Raw genomic sequence first — 16,416 nt, 5'->3', positions numbered from 1 at the left:
TCAATTAGTTAATAGTGAGAACTGGACCTTAAAATAAAGTGTGACCATTTCAAGTATGAAATGAGATATTAAAAATTAAAAATAAAAAAAAGAAGAAGACACAAGCTTATATATGGGTTAATGGTTGATATTTGAGCAAATAAAAGAAAACACTACACATGAGGTCACTTCCTCTTGATTGCGGTTATAATCACTCTATTATTTAGAAAGCGTGAGGTAAAGTTTCTTCTCTAAAGTCGTGTGAAACAAACAAGACTGAATCATGAAGTGTTTGAACATCCTGAAGATCATTCAGCTTCAGCTCCGTGAGTTTATTGTACTTCATGAATATTATAATGTTCTTTGTAAATTCATATTTTGTTTTATTGCTTTACGACACAATTACATTTCAAATATTTTGTGTGTGTGTGTGTGTGTGTGTTGTATTTCACAGATCTGCTCTCATGGTGTGGATCTGCAGAGACTTTAACAGACCATTTAACAGATTTGGGTCAACATGTGACTATAAACTGTGATTTTGATGAAACGGAGATTAACTGGTTATTACTGAAACTACCAGATCCTCCAGTTATGATATTACGCTCTTCCACAACTTCAGCTACTTTTTACTACAATAAAACATTTAAACACAAATATTCAGAGCAAAGTAAACATCACTTGTTCATAAATAATGTCACTCTTGATGATCAAGGTCTTTATTACTGTTTGACCACAGATACACCTCCAAAATACAGCGACGGCACCAGAATATACTTCACTGGTGAGTAAACGTTCACTGATCAGCTATTTAAACACTAAATCACTGTTAGCCACAAAATATAAAATATTAGTATTAAACCCTTTCAATGATCGCACAGAAGCAACTCCAAATGTAGAGATCCAGAATCATACAGTGCTGAAGTACATTGAGAAGAATCAGATTATTACCCTGATATCTGCTCTCATCAGTGCTCTTCTGATCATTGTGATCATAGGTGAGATACTTGATAGAAATACTGTATATATGTTTGGCTACAAATGTCATGCTTAAAGAAAAAGATGCTACAAAATGGACAAAAACACGAGAGAGTTATGTTTTGGGTGAAATATTGCTTTAATGTTGAATCTGAATTTACTTGATCATTTTAAGGACTATTAAAGCTTCTTGTTCATGGAAATATCAGAAACAGAGACAACATGAAACCATTTCAGGATATGAATCTACAGGAGCTTCAAGTTCTGGATCCTGAACAACCACGAGACTCAACGCTAACAAAGATATGTTACAGGAAAATATAAAGTCGACTGTGTCTCTCTCATTGTTTAAGTTCTTAACATCTTAAAAATATATGAACTCAAATTCAGGCCAATAGCACTGAGAGAGTGATATTGCTTTAATAAAACAATCTACTGTATATGTGCTGTTTAGGGGCAAATTAATATAAAATACATATAACACCTAATTATGCATGTGAGGCTGTAACTATTTTCATAATCTCTCCTAGAATCAGGAAAATGTGAGCAGAAATAATGTGATTTTTATGTTTTCTGGTGGCCTTGTTCTGTGCTTTTGTTGATTGTCTATTTCTATTTTACTGTAAAAAAAACAATAAAGTTTAGCCACAACTCAGCAGAAATACTTCTGTCCACAAGAGAGCGGTGTTGAGCTAAACAAAAAAAACAGGAATTAGACTGAACTGGTATTGAATAAAAAATACAGTGTAAATATGCAAATAAAATTGAATTTGCATTTCAACACAACGGGTTCTATTTAAGGTTCTTATAAGAACTACAAATAAGAATGTGGATTTTGTCTATTTGTGATATTAAGATCATATTAAAACTGGCTTAGAGACTTTTATCAAGCCAATCTTGTCTTTTATTAATATATTTAGCGGTAAACTTGCTCTGTGGCCATCTTTCTTTCTCCATCATGAAACTGAACAAACATGAAGCTCTTAAAGGCACAGCAGAACAAAACACCCCCAGCTTGTTTAATTCATAGGTTCAGAAAAACTGTGGACATTAGTCATTAAATAAATAAATATAATTATTTATTTATAATTATATATAATATATAAGTGGACCTCATGAGGAAAATAACTGAAAAGAATAAAAATAAAAAATACGATATGACACCTTTCAAATTCAAATGCATCCTGACCACAGGAGAGCTAGAAGACCAAGAACAAACCAACTAACTAACTAAATAAACAAAGGCTATAAATGGCCGTGGGCAAGTGTTTTGTGACATCTAAGGATTCGGATTTTGTCAATTTGTTATATTTAGGCCTTAAAAAAAAGATTTAGAGACTTTTGACCTTTTGACCATGCCTTTATCATTTATTTATAGTACTTCAAACTCTTGGATCTATTTCCATAGTATAGAAAAAAGTGTACATAGTCAACATACCTGAGTCAAATAAATAAATAAGTGGACCTTGATAATAATAAAAATAAAGAATTCATGAAAACACTCAAAAGTTTACTCAACCTGCCACCATAATACATTATTAATGTTTGGGCGGGAGTTTGATTCTGCGGCTCCACCCCACGACTCTACTGCGCAGACTCTGGCTTCAAACGAATCTCTACTGCGCAGACTCTGGCTTCAAACGAATCTCTACTGCGCAGACTCTGGCTCCAAACGAATCTCTACTGCGCAGACTCTGGCTCCAAACGAATCTCTACTGCGCAGACTCTGGCTCCAAACGAATCTCTATTGCGCAGACTCTGGCTCCAAACGAATCTCTACTGCGCAGACTCGGTCTCCAAACGAATCTCTACTGCGCAGACTCTGGCTCCAAACGAATCTCTACTGCGCAGACTCTGGCTCCAAACGAATCTCTACTGCGCAGACTCGGTCTCCAAACGAATCTCTACTGCGCAGACTCTGGCTCCAAACGAATCTCTACTGCGCAGACTCTGGCTCCAAACGAATCTCTACTGCGCAGACTCTGGCTTCAAACGAATCTCTACTGCGCAGACTCTGGCTTCAAACGAATCTCTACTGCGCAGACTCTGGCTCCAAACGAATCTCTACTGCGCAGACTCTGGCTCCAAACGAATCTCTACTGCGCAGACTCTGGCTCCAAACGAATCTCTATGCAGACTCTGGCTCCAAACGAATCTCTACTGCGCAGACTCTGGCTCCAAACGAATCTCTACTGCGCAGACTCTGGCTCCAAACGAATCTCTACTGCGCAGACTCTGGCTCCAAACGAATCTCTACTGCGCAGACTCTGGCTCCAAACGAATCTCTACTGCGCAGACTCGGGCTCCAAACGAATCTCTACTGCGCAGACTCTGGCTCCAAACGAATCTCTACTGCGCAGACTCGGGCTCCAAACGAATCTCTACTGCGCAGACTCTGGCTCCAAACGAATCTCTACTGCGCAGACTCTGGCTCCAAACGAATCTCTACTGCGCAGACTCGGGCTCCAAACGAATCTCTACTGCGCAGACTCGGGCTCCAAACGAATCTCTACTGCGCAGACTCGGCAGCGGTCATACTTAGATGTTTTGGCTTCAATTTTCTATAATGGAAGGAAGCGGAGACGCGTCTTCCATCTTTTTTTATAGTCTATGGTCCAATCCTATTCAATGATCTATGCTAAACTAAACTAAACTAAACTAAACTAAACTAAAAGTGCTACTGCCAGACCCGGAGATCGGCTGAGTGGATTCAAAAACGGTAAGACTCAACTGTTTAACTATTGGGGATTTGTAAAATGAGCCTATTTACAAAAAAAAAAAAAAAAAAGTGGAGTGTTCCTTTAAGGGCTGTTAGATCATGAGGACAACAGTTCAAGTCTGGCCTGGCTCATATTACAACTTGTTCCTTCTCTCCATACTTTTCCTTTTACTCCACTGTGTAACAATAATTGAAAATATAATTAAATAAATAAAAGATTGGAAAAGAAAAGATACATGCAGATATGCATTCATAAGTAAAAAAAACAAATAAACATATTTTAACAAGTCAATAAAGCCTGAAAGATTACAAAGAAATAAGTCAAATAAACTAAACAGATTGATCCTTCACATACTTTTGTCCTGAATGTATTTTACTTAAAAGTGTACAGTGACGTGGTAAAATAAGATTTGCAATACAGATGTATAAATGGAATTATAAAGATTTATGACTAAAAAATATTTATTTGCTATTAATCGAATGATTTAGAAGTTTAGAGAAATTTAGTTTTTGCTCTGATAAACAAAATTCACCCATAACATTTGTATTATTTATTTGTTTATTGATTAATTGATTTTTGAATTTATGAGAAGTTGGCCTATAAGTTACGTGAATGATAAATATCATGCTCTTTTTTTCTGCTATAAAATATGTGTCCGAGACATGTTTGGAACAATATTTTGTGTCACTTATAACCACTTGACTTGACTGACATAGAAAGTAAACAGACCTTTACAGTGGGGTGGGAGGGACAGAAGTGATTCTTGTGGGAATATCAGCTGGTTTTTGAGTGTGACCCGACATTTGGAGAAAAGACACCAGAGGTGGTTCAGTAGGTGATTATCTTTATTTGTTTTTGAATAGATCATTGCATTTATGGTTATATTTTTAAATGTCTACTAACATAAATTATGCTGCATGTCCAGGAAATCCTTTCCTTTGTTCAGTGTCGGATTAATCATAGTGCTTTCAACTTTGTTGTTGTAGCCTAAACCTGTGTTTCAATTGCTATAAATCATTTTATAGTGTTGTGGATAATTTTGAAGAGAGGAATTTGTTTGTGGTGGTAATGGAGGTATTTGATTTTGATAATTTCATTATTTTGTAATTATTATAATTTGTTTATTAGGCAGTTTTTTAGTTGTGCTGTTTAGATTCAATCAATCGTGGGAGTTTCTGGTGTTTGCCTTTACTTTTAAGTGCAATGTTTATTTGATCATTTAGTGTGTTCTTGTGAAATTTAAGTGTGATTGTGATCGCATTGTGTTCTTATAGTGTTCTTCTGGGTTGCCTGTAAGAGTATTGGCTATGTAACCGAGTGAAGAATACAAATGTTATGCGTGGTGTTTTTGGGGGTTTTTTTTTTTCACCTCAAATGAAAAAACACTACAATAACAAAACAGAATGAAGAAAAAAAAAAAAAAAGATTACATTTACATTTTTGATGCCTCTATGATGTACAAGACGTTTTCCTGTAGGCTATCATTGTACTGAATATCTTTGGGTTTTAGGGAGAAGTTTCCTTTCTACCCTTCAGGGAAGCTTTCAGCTCTGATCTTACAGACTATCTTTTCTGCAATCATACACACTGAGAGCAGTGAATAACACACTTACCTTAACCTCTTAAGACCAGATCATTTTTTTTTTTTTTTTCATGTCTTTAAATTGTTTAGAGCATTTAGAATAATGTAAAAAAATATATATATATTTCATTCAAAAGTTATGCTATGTCCTCGATTGAGGACATCGGGACTCAATTTCTTTGAAAAACTAAAACGACATGAATGAACATGCATGGGCAAAAACAATTGATTTTTTAAAATAACCAATACATTTTTAGTTTAAGATTTGTATACATATTTTTTTTTACCAACCTTTGTATAAAGATGATTCTCAACTATAACAGAATGATTCGCTATAACTTTTTTTTCTTTCTGCAAAATGTGTGTAAAATGGCCATAAAGGGGTTCTCATATTATATACAATGTATCTATAAACTAAATCTAATTTGCATATTAATGTGTTTTTGGGGCAACATGTATTGAAAAAAGAAGTGTAATAGTGGGAGTAATAATTGACCAGATTTTCATATTAATATATAATATTTCGTAGAATACTGAAATATAATTTATTTCCCTATTCATTTGTTATGTCTCCCAAAATCCGTAACAAACATGCTTTTAGTCCCGGTGTCCTCATATGAGGACATGTATGAAATCAACATCCTGTTTCGTAACAGAAAGTTATATTTTGATGTGAAACCCCATAACATTTTCCTCATGTTGATTTATGACACACAATTTAAAAATTAGACAGATTTAAATGATAATTGCTAAATATTATCATATTTCCATAAGAGTGCCACTAAATTAATTTCAGACATTTTTGAAGCCCAAGGAGAGTGAGTGGTCGTGGTGAAACATCCAATCATTTGGTATCTCTGAAAAGCCCTGAATGTGTTCTTTACAGGACATCCAGACTTCAAACTGAGGCATGTATAGTCTCAGAGAAATTCACTAAAATACAATGTCCTCATATGAGGCCGCAGGGTCTTAAGAGGTTAACATGTGCCTTTAGCCCGCTGTACCCTAAGTTCAGACATGCTACTCAGCAGTCAAAATGGTTGAGTCAAAACGCCTTCAAAAATGTGAGCAAACTCTCTAAGCATTCATACAATGTACTCTTCACATCAACAAGAAAAAAAGTGTTAATAAGAGAAATAAATGTAAACACTTGCTAAATTAGTTGTCATAGTATACAATTCATTGAGGCCATCTTACCCAAGATGTGCCCCATCTGGCTAAACTTACATGTATAAATGACTTTTGATATGATTCTTAATATTATTTATAAAGTGGCATAAATGTTAAATGCTAAATCAATTATTTGAAACTGAGTTTTGACATTTTAGGTGAATAATGACAAATCACAGTAAAAGATGACTCTGAAAGGTAATTTTATTCAGACTCACAGGCATATGAATATTTACTTGTAATTGAAGACGTGTCATATTAGAAATACTATGAATTCATATTGAATGATTTCACTCAAGCAGCTTGTAGAGTTCAATGAAAAAGTGATGTCTGAAATACACATGTAATTCATGGAATTATTAATAACACAAACTATAATAAGCATTTTATATAGCATAGTTACCCCACTGAAAATACCGCACAGGGGGGCGTAAACACTCTCATACTAAATCAATCACCATAGATAGTCAGACTTACGCACAATCTCCTTTGCTAATATCTGTTTTGCAGAACAGAATTTCACTTTATAGGGGCCTAGTTAGTTCTTTCTCATTGGTTGCTTCACATAAGCAGATCTATGCTATAAAGCTTCATAGAAAGAGAACGATATGCACCAAACGAGTCGCTGTAGAAACTCAATACTTCAATGGTTGCGGTGTAACCCTAGTGACATTGCAAAGGGATCTTATTATAATATTACCGCCCCTTAATCTGGAAGTTTCAACCCACGGCGCCGTCATTTTGATTTCGCAAGCGACAACGGTGTACCAGTTCTAACGCCATAGCAAAAGTTTGAGCAAAGCATGCTAACTGTTCTGTCTTTGGCTGCACAGACGAGCACAGAACACTATTTGGAGTCCCAGTCTCAAGAGAGCAGTGGATTTATTGATTTATTTACTGTATATTGCTGCTGCCACACAGATCTAAAATAAACATGCGATTTCTTTCCCAGCTGTTTACCTTCACAGACATAACCGACTGTTTTTGTTACTCGTGTGTTTTTAATGTAAACTTGTGTGTGAATGAGAACTTAGTTTAGTACTGACATGCTGTGACAAACTGCTTTCTGTGCGTGTGCTTCGGATGTGTGCACTCAGAAAACCGTATATCAGAAGTTTAAACTAATATGGTTTAAAACGCATGATTTCAGCGCGATAAACATGATAATCACAACTAAAACAGATGTTTTTTAGCAGATACGAGGTGTAATGGTGTAGCTCTTTTCTGGAAAAGGGGGCGGGGAGCAGCAGCTCATTTGCATTTAAAGAGACAGGCACGAAAACAGCGTGTTTCTGCTTCCATTCAAAATAGGCATTTTCAAAATTATATAATTAATGATCTGTGGGGAGCTGGAACGTCACAGACACATTCTGGGGACACCTGCGACTTATATCACATATTGTAAAAAGGGGCATTATATGTCTCCTTTAAGATTGTGCTTTAACTATAGTGCTAACGGACTAGTCTCGTGTTGAAGTTGGACATTTTCCGAACCGCAGTGGAACAAATACATTGCAATGCAGATAAATTATTTCTCCTCCCGATACTCACATGCAGAGCAGAATGGAAACAGAAAGAAAAGGTACTAATAAAATCTTCTCTGGTCTTGGTTGTGTTCCTTGGTTGAATTCTGGTGGTCACAGAGACAAAAAACAGAGAGATCTTAAAACAATGCTAAACAATCTCATTGTAACTTCATTAAAATTACCCCAACAAACTTATAAAACTTGAATCAAACTTTTTTCACAAACCTAGTTTCACACTTTGAATTAGTAATTCATTTGTGATGTGGCATGTGTAGGTTCCTGCATCACTGCGTTGAAGGTTGTTGAGTTTGAGGGAAAAGTTTCCTTTCAGATACTTCTCATGGATCATTTCAGTTCTGTTCTCAAATGATGAATACTGTTCGTCCAGAGAGACTTTCCCCTTAATAATGGCATACACTTTCAGAGTCTCCTTGTGTCTCCAGTGAACTGTAATGTCTTCATTTGTAAAATTAGATTTTCTAGAAGAACACGGTAAAACAGCAGAACTTCCAACAGAACGCTCAATCAAGACCTGCTGATGCTCTGAAAACAAAGAGAAGTTAGAAATTAAACCATTTTTCATGCAAGAAACAGGAATTTACTTCATGAATGGCACATTAATGGCGCATTTACTTAATGAATGGCACATGTGACTTAAAGGGGTCCTAGTTTGCACTTTTTCAACTTTAGTTAGTGTGTAATATTGCTGTTTGCCACATTAAAAAGGAGATATTTTCTTTAACAGAAAAACGCTTTTCAAGAACTACACCAAATAGCTTGTTCAGACCGAAGTCCACTATTTCCAGATATTGTGAAGTCACTAATTTGAATAATTCCCACCCACGGAATACACACTGTGGATTATTAATCAAAATATGAATGAATCAAGCATAATCAATGTGAATATTGCCATTTATGTATCAAGTTATTCTACTATTATAATAATGTATCTGCCTGTGGGTGAGTAGAGGCCTGCAGAAGAATGGAATGTGCAGATGTAAGGTAAAACTGCACATCCTGTTTTGGCAAGATAGGGTCTCTTTCTTTGAGGCCTATTGTCTGCTCCAGGAAGCAGATGGAGACACAGCCAAAAGAAGGTGAACAATGACAATGATGCAGGAAATCTATGGATCACGCCTCAAAAGGAAAAACGGTATAAAAGAATATGTAGACAGACTCGCGAGAAAATCTGCAGAATTTTCTCGGCTCCATTGTCTCTGATAATAAAGTCTAATTCTGGCATCAAAACCTTAAGATTTAGAGAGTAAGTTTTCACAGCGCACACACACACACACAAAGAAAGAGGCGAGGCCTGGTTGAGCTGCACTAAAAACCTTGGACCTTGTTTGCAGACATTCTCAGGGTCTGAATCAGGCTTGAATTGGTATGGCAAAATAGATTCCATCATTAGTATTTACACCTGAGCAGATGAAACTTGCCGTTATTGTAAGGGGTGTGTCATTTCTGGAACACGCTTTAAGTGGTTCGCCAATCACAACGCACTGGGACAGCTAACCAATCAGAGCACATTTCGTGCTTCGTAGAAAATTAAGAGGGGCTTCAACGAAACAGTACGGTGGCCGAGAGAACTCAACACGCTGCAACTTCAGAAAACACATGCAAATAGAAAAAGCACCAGCAAATCAAGAAAACATCTTCATCAGTTTGACAGCAGGTGCTGCAAATGCTCACAACACAAACAAATAAAGAAACACACTGCAAATGCTCACAACACAAACAAATACATTTTATTTGCAGTGCGTTTCTTTGTTTGGTTGTGTTGTGAGTATTTGCAGCATGTGTGTTGTCAAATTGAGGAAGTTGTTTTCTTAATTTGCAGGCGTTTCTTTCTATTTGCAGTGCATTTCTTTTTTTTGGTTATGTTGTGAGCATTTGCAGCGCGTGCGTTGTCAAATTGAGGAAGTTGTTTTCTTTACTTACAGGTGTTTTATCTATTTGCAGTGCATTTCTTTTTTTGGTTGTGTTGTGAGCATTTGCAGCGCGTGCGTTGTAAAATTAAGGAAGTTGTTTTCTTTACTTACAGGTGTTTTATCTATTTGCAGCGCGTTGAGCTCACTCGGCCACCGTAAAACAGGAACTAAACAGAGCGTTTTAGATAGACTGGGAAAAGAGGTGCAGAAAATTTTTTAAATATGTGAAAAATAAAGCATTTTTGGGACAATCAAGCATGATAACCTATTCTAGTACACCCCAAAAACCAAATTAAGACTTTGTATAAGGGCATAATAGGACCCCTTTAAATAAAAATAAGAAAGAAAACAATACAATACACAAACCTTCAATAAGTAGCTCCACAGTCTGAATTTCTGATTCATCGGTGATGTAGCACTGGTACTTTCCTACATCAGTGTACTGAAGGTTGTTAAGTTTGATGGAGAGGTTTCCTTTCGTATACTCCTCGGGGAAGCTTTTAGTTCTGTTCTTGTACCCTGGATCCTGTCCTTTTACAGAGACTTTACCTTTCTCAACGTCATATACAGTCAATCTGTCGTGGTGTTTCCAATTCATTGTAATCTTTTCAACTGTAAGTGGAGATCCTTTAGAAGAACAGGGTAAAATGACAGAATCTCCAATAACACCCCTAACAGTGACCTGCAGTGACACTGAAAACAGAGAGAAGTCATGATGATAATAAAAAATACCACCAACTATTTAACTGGATTTTTAAAACACTTTAAATTTTCTTTATCAGGAACACTTAAAGTATATCATTGATCCTCTAATAATCCTTTTAATGCTCACCTTCATTTATCTCCATTACCAGATAAAGTAAAACAATACAGCGCCTGTAAACATAAAATATTTGCTTTTAGCAAAAAAAAATTATTTCTAATGTTGTGCGTTGTTTTCGGTTAATGCATTACTGTAAACATGACTTTTGAAAAGCTGGGGAATTATTTTCTGTGCTAATGTTTGGGCCTAGAAGTGGTGACGCCAGATGTCAAGTGAATAGAACAGGTTTTAAACATTATCTTATTTTTGTTATTTTGTCTATAAAATATAATGTTTGCATTTGTATGTACACAAGCTGCGGTTTTTTAACTTACGGGTTTGCTGCAACTAGATTGTCAGAAACGACATAGTACTATTTAGGCTACGTCCAATTTTAATCTTTCTACCTCAGTGAGCTTTAATGATGTTTAAAGCGGATAGACGTGCTTTTAGTATTTTCAGATATTTCGGTGTGGACAAGCTACAACTGTAAACTGCTCGACATAGCTCAAATATGCACATTCAACCATGCTATGCTAACTTTACTGTTGTAGCAGTCCGAGTGGAGTCACAGCTTTTCAAACATTTCACAAAACTAAGAATATGTTTCCCTTTTACGGTCTACAAACCGTTTGAAATGTTTAATTTACTATCGGGTGGTCTGTGGGCTATGATAGTATACATTTTTAGACAATTAGCATTTAGCCGAAGCTAGGAAAGTATTTCGATTTCTATATAAGTTAATGTGTGCCGTCAAAATCCTATAACATACCTGGGGCTCATGACTCAAGAGGTTAAATAATGCAATAAATACTGTTAAGGTTTATGTAGTTATGGGTGCTTTCAGTAGTGATGGTCGCTTTTGAAGCTGGTTCGGAGCTCTGTGGGTCAACTTGGCCGCGAGCTGCAAACGAGCCTTCGTTACGTCACATTTTCAAAATTTCAATATTAAATTGAATATATTTATTATATAATATATTGCATTATATAATTGCAATATTAGTGCCTATAAAGTGTTTTTTTAATCAGCCTATTATTATCGATTAATTGACGGTGGTTTCAGTTTGATAAGCGATCGGACCCACTCTTAAAAAATAAAACGATCTGCAAAAAATGATGGACGACGCGTCTCCGCTTCCTTCCATTATATATATAAACAATACATAAACAAAACACAATAGAAGCATCATCAGCCAGCTGTAATAAGTAGTGTAACTAAACTGATTACATTTGATAACTTCTCTGAATTTCTAATGTTTTCAACTGTTAATCATTTTCAATCATATAAACCAGACAGGGTTAATTTCACAGTACTCAACTCTGATTAGTCCTTCATCACTTGAATTAAGATTAATAAGTAAATTAATTTAAAAGCACAGCTACCACAAAATAAGACTTTGAGATCATTCTGAGGTTAAATACAGATTTAAAACCATAACAGTTTAGTAACTATTATACAGTTTTTTTATTATTAAATATTTGCAGTTATAACAGGAAACAGTGTCATCTAACAATGCCTTGGGAAAAACAGTTAATCTTAAAAAAAGCATATTCATAAATCCAAATATTAAATAAAAGTTATCGACTAAGCCTATTCTGTGTCCTAAACCCCTGAAACATTGCTGCAATTTATGAAATAAATCAATTAAATCTGTATGTGAGTGTGCGTGAAAAAAAACAGATTGTAATTATTAACATTTTCATAAGTAACTCATTTAATTACACATTTTTTCTCAGTAATTGTAACTGATTACAATTACATTTATTTTGTAATTAAATTACGTAATTTAGTTACATGTAACTAGTTACTCCACAACACTGTACATATACATAAATACATACATAAATATATACATTATAAACCATATGCATACACAACAGCATTATAATGCTGGGTGCTGTCTCTGGCCTTCGACGTCCCCAGCTCCTCTGTGCATGACAGTGTGCCCAGAAAGAGCAGGGCAGTCTTCAGGATTTTGAGAAGGCTGATTGCTTTCCCCACTGCAGATGACCTGGAGACAGTGGGAGCAGCTGGCTGGGTCTCCAACTGTCCATGTGGTAGCTGGAACAATATATGGCTGTCACATCCGAAGTGAACCACCAGCAAATGAACTGAGCCCTGCCTTTGTGCCAGATGTTGCTGCGTGCTGTGCTCCACAACCTCTGTCTTCAGAACAGGGACATTGTTGATCCAGAAGTTGTGAGGATCATGAGGATGACCAACCTGAATCCTGAAACACAAAGCCAGTGCAGGAGAGGATGTGTGGGACAATCTGGCCACAGGTGTGTGCCTGGTCTTCAAGTGCATTATTACCTGTAAGATAATTTAACAGGTTAAGACTGCAAATCAGTTCATGTTCTTCTCATATTGCTATTGTTTAAGCTAGTGTTAGTTAGTGTATATATATATAAAATACACATGTAAATATTTAAATATACATATAAATATTCACAATACACACATTATATAAACACAAAAACTTTTATATTTGATGTGTTATGATGAGACGTATTGTGTATGGTCTCTCTCTCGCTCTGTCACTCATGCAGGTTGCACCTCCCTAATTGAACATGTCGAGAATGTGCCCCGTGATTGGTCAACCTGGAACTGTGCGTCTTTCAAAAAAGAGGAAGAGACGTGGCTCTGGCAGAGAGAGAAAGGGGACTGTTGTTGATGATTCATAGCGTTGTGGTTGAAACTGTTGTTGGAAAGATAAAAATCTCCATGCAGTGACTTAAACACTGTGTTATTCGTTGTCCTTTTACTTTATCCCCATTCGTTGTTCATTTTTTTCTCTATTTTTTTTTTTTAAGCGTTCAGTGAACGCTTTTTCTTGTAACACTCAACGTGTCGAGTGTTTCGTTCCTTATTATAATTGTAGTAAATGTCATTGCTTTGTAAGCCGTCGGAGTTGGGGTGCCACTTTTGCTTTACTGTGATTATACGTTTTCTCCTGTTTTTTTGGCTAGTTAGGGAGTTAGTTCAGTCTGTATGTTTGTTTTCTTTTTTTTTGATAGGATAATAAGTTCTCTCTAAAAAAAAAGGGTAGATTGAATTTTGTTTGTTATTTTGGCTTTCCCAACCCTGAAGTTAACTTGTTTCTTTTTGACGTCTTGTGCTACTGTTTTCCAATTTGAACAACTTGCTTCAAAGTAATAAAAGAGAAAGAAACAAGAAGTCAGTTGTAGCGGGAGTTATTCTCCTGGACCTGATACGTAACAGATGCAATTCATTATACTGCACTACTAAAGACATTAAGAAGTTTTTAGACCTGCAGAAACCAGGAATTCATATCACAGTTCTTTGAAATTCTAGCAATATCACAAATGTCCCTTGGGGATTATATTATTTGGGCTTTATTTTACTAATTTATTACTTTATTCCTGGGGTAAATTTTGAATTTCCACTTTTTCCCCACTAATTTTTGTTCTTCATCTTATACAGGGGAAGAAAACTATTTTGATATTGTTTTGAAGTTATATTGATAAGATATGGCTTTAAAATAGTTTCTCAATGTCACATCAACATTAGTGATAATTATTGATCAGTCTATCAATGGCAAGCTAAGGCACTTATTAACAATATTTTGCTATGTATCCAACAAATTTCTCTCAAAATATCAGCACTGGTAAAAGAGAAATAAAATCGCTTTAATTCCCTTAAGTTTTGTAACTTTATCTCATTAAATTAGTAAACGAACAGACGTCTGTTCGAGGAAAGCAGCGTTAACAAGCTGATGGACTGCATTGATTAAACATCTTTTAACAGCAATTCACAAAATCGTCTCTGTTTACATTGTTTAAACCTTCAACAAGTAAGCCGTTTACCTGGATGATTTTAAACAAGTACAATTTAACCACAACGAACGACGATTTTCTTGAGGTACTAACACTTGAAAACAGCCGCGTCGCCTCCTTCCGCCATTTTTCGAATATGACGCCTCCTCTCGCGTAGCCTCATGGGATAGTAAAGTGTCCATCGTAAGCCTACTACAGAATTCGGGCGGAAGTAGTAGGTCATCCGGGCACTTCTCGCCTACTGTTTTTCGAATACTATATAGTAGGGAAGTATGCGATTTCGGACGCACTACTCGATCCGTACCGGAAACACGATTTGTACTGCGCATGCGCGGAAATGAGTCTACTTCCTGTCTGAAGTATAGTTGTTAACTTAAACTAGATCATAAACAGCAAATTAACATACACAAATTATTATAGTAAACCAAAACTGGGTAAATAAATAGTCCTTGTGGTCAAAAGGTGAAGGTGATGCATGTCCCAGATGGCCCATTATTATAATAATAATCATTATTTTATGTATATTGTTGATTGTTTCATGTAATAAATCACTTTCTGCTCTGAAAACCCCAAAAGCAATACAATAAAATTCTTCTAAAATAAAGTTTTTCTGCGTGGATGCAGTACACAATAGCTTATTAATGAATTCATGAAAGAATGAATAAATGGGATAAATTAACTGATTTATGAATGTGCTTTGATCAACACATGCAGCCTTATTCACATAAGCTTTATCCTTATTCCTAAACCTATGGATTCTTAGGCATGGCTCATGTAGGCATATATAATCAAAGGAAAAGGACATTATTGTGAAATGCTTGTGAGCTGGTTAGTGAAAGTGCATGTTTAGCTCTAAAATGTCTCAACATGGAGGATGTGTTGTTATTATAAGGAAGCTGTTGAGAGCAAATTAGGCACTCAGCCTACAGAAAGAGGTCACGTGTATTAATATACGGAAATTATTTTCCTACATTATGTAGGCCTATTATTAACATATGTTATTATACATTGAATAAGCATAAAATACACAGGTAAATATTTATTCATATTATAGTTCATTGTTATAATTTATTATTTTAAAATACCAATCTTACTAATAATAATACTAATTATTATTATTATTATTAGCTTATTTTATTTGTTGATACAAGTTGAAAATGCTGCCAGACTTCCGAACGGCCTTTTTCTTGGCTGGTATCATGCTGACAATTCAAAAGAGCTCAGTCTCTGTTCCGAGGTGCTTGACACGTGAAACCTGCGCAAGGGTTCGAGCTATTTTTGAATCAGATTACGAAGCAGTGGTAGTACCATAGACTGTAAAAAAAAAATACTTGAATTGTATTTTATCTGTGTTTGATGATTTTAGTAATATTTTAACTTACGAACAATTTATGAATCTCCATCGTTTTCCAGTCCCACCAAAGGAATATAATACTTTGATGAGAGCCATCCCAGTAGGCTTAAAAGTCACCTTAAATACAGTCAAGGCAACAGTGTTTATCCGGCTTTATGTTTGGGTGGTATTGATATTTTAGATCAGAAATGCAATAACAGACATATTCGCAAAATATTTCAGACAAAGAGAAAGATTACTTCAAGAGGGAAATTCTACTGGGGTTCCTTTACAGCAAATATACATTGGAGAAAGGCCTGGCTTTTGCCAAGTAAATTTTACCTAACAAAGTTAATAAAATTTATCCCGTTAATTTGTCTATTTCTAAATATTCTGATGTTGATGAGTCTTGCTCGTTTTGTGGTGTTGTTGAGGAAACAGCTGCCCATTTATTTTCTGATTGTGGTGTTACCAGCAAATTATGGGGTGACTTAAGCACCTATGTTTCCAAGCTTACAAATGTGACCCATACCTTCGTCCTCAAAGATGTTATATTTTATTATGGAAATCCAAAGCTATTATCTGCTGAATATGATGTTA

At 35.6% G+C, this 16,416-nt stretch overlaps 1 protein-coding gene and 2 long non-coding RNA genes across 3 annotated transcripts; 2 read left to right on the top strand and 1 right to left on the bottom strand.

Moving 5' to 3' along the window:
• Positions 1–224: 224 nt before the first annotated feature.
• LOC306867448 lies at positions 225–1,839 on the top strand. Its single transcript, XR_013784019.1, has 4 exons — positions 225–305; positions 434–760; positions 858–974; positions 1,130–1,839. It is a non-coding gene; the product is annotated as an uncharacterized lncRNA (long non-coding RNA).
• Positions 1,840–4,432: 2,593 nt separating this feature from the next.
• LOC306867491 lies at positions 4,433–15,079 on the top strand. Its single transcript, XR_013784028.1, has 3 exons — positions 4,433–4,509; positions 12,693–12,968; positions 13,236–15,079. It is a non-coding gene; the product is annotated as an uncharacterized lncRNA (long non-coding RNA).
• LOC306867490 (CXADR-like membrane protein) lies at positions 7,285–11,579 on the bottom strand. The gene is made up of 5 exons (XM_079413165.1): positions 11,458–11,579; positions 10,716–10,759; positions 10,250–10,576; positions 8,178–8,495; positions 7,285–8,056 (listed from the first exon to the last, which is right to left on the bottom strand). The coding sequence occupies exons 1-5, from the start codon at positions 11,466–11,468 to the stop codon at positions 7,974–7,976; spliced, it is 783 nt and encodes a 260-aa protein (XP_079269291.1). The 5' UTR covers positions 11,469–11,579; the 3' UTR covers positions 7,285–7,973.
• Positions 15,080–16,416: the final 1,337 nt, after the last annotated feature.

This window comes from Barbus barbus (genome assembly GCF_936440315.1).
Source record: "Barbus barbus genome assembly, chromosome: 49".
Classification (NCBI taxonomy): domain Eukaryota; kingdom Metazoa; phylum Chordata; class Actinopteri; order Cypriniformes; family Cyprinidae; genus Barbus; species Barbus barbus.
This window is presented reverse-complemented; position numbering and strand designations above follow the sequence as displayed.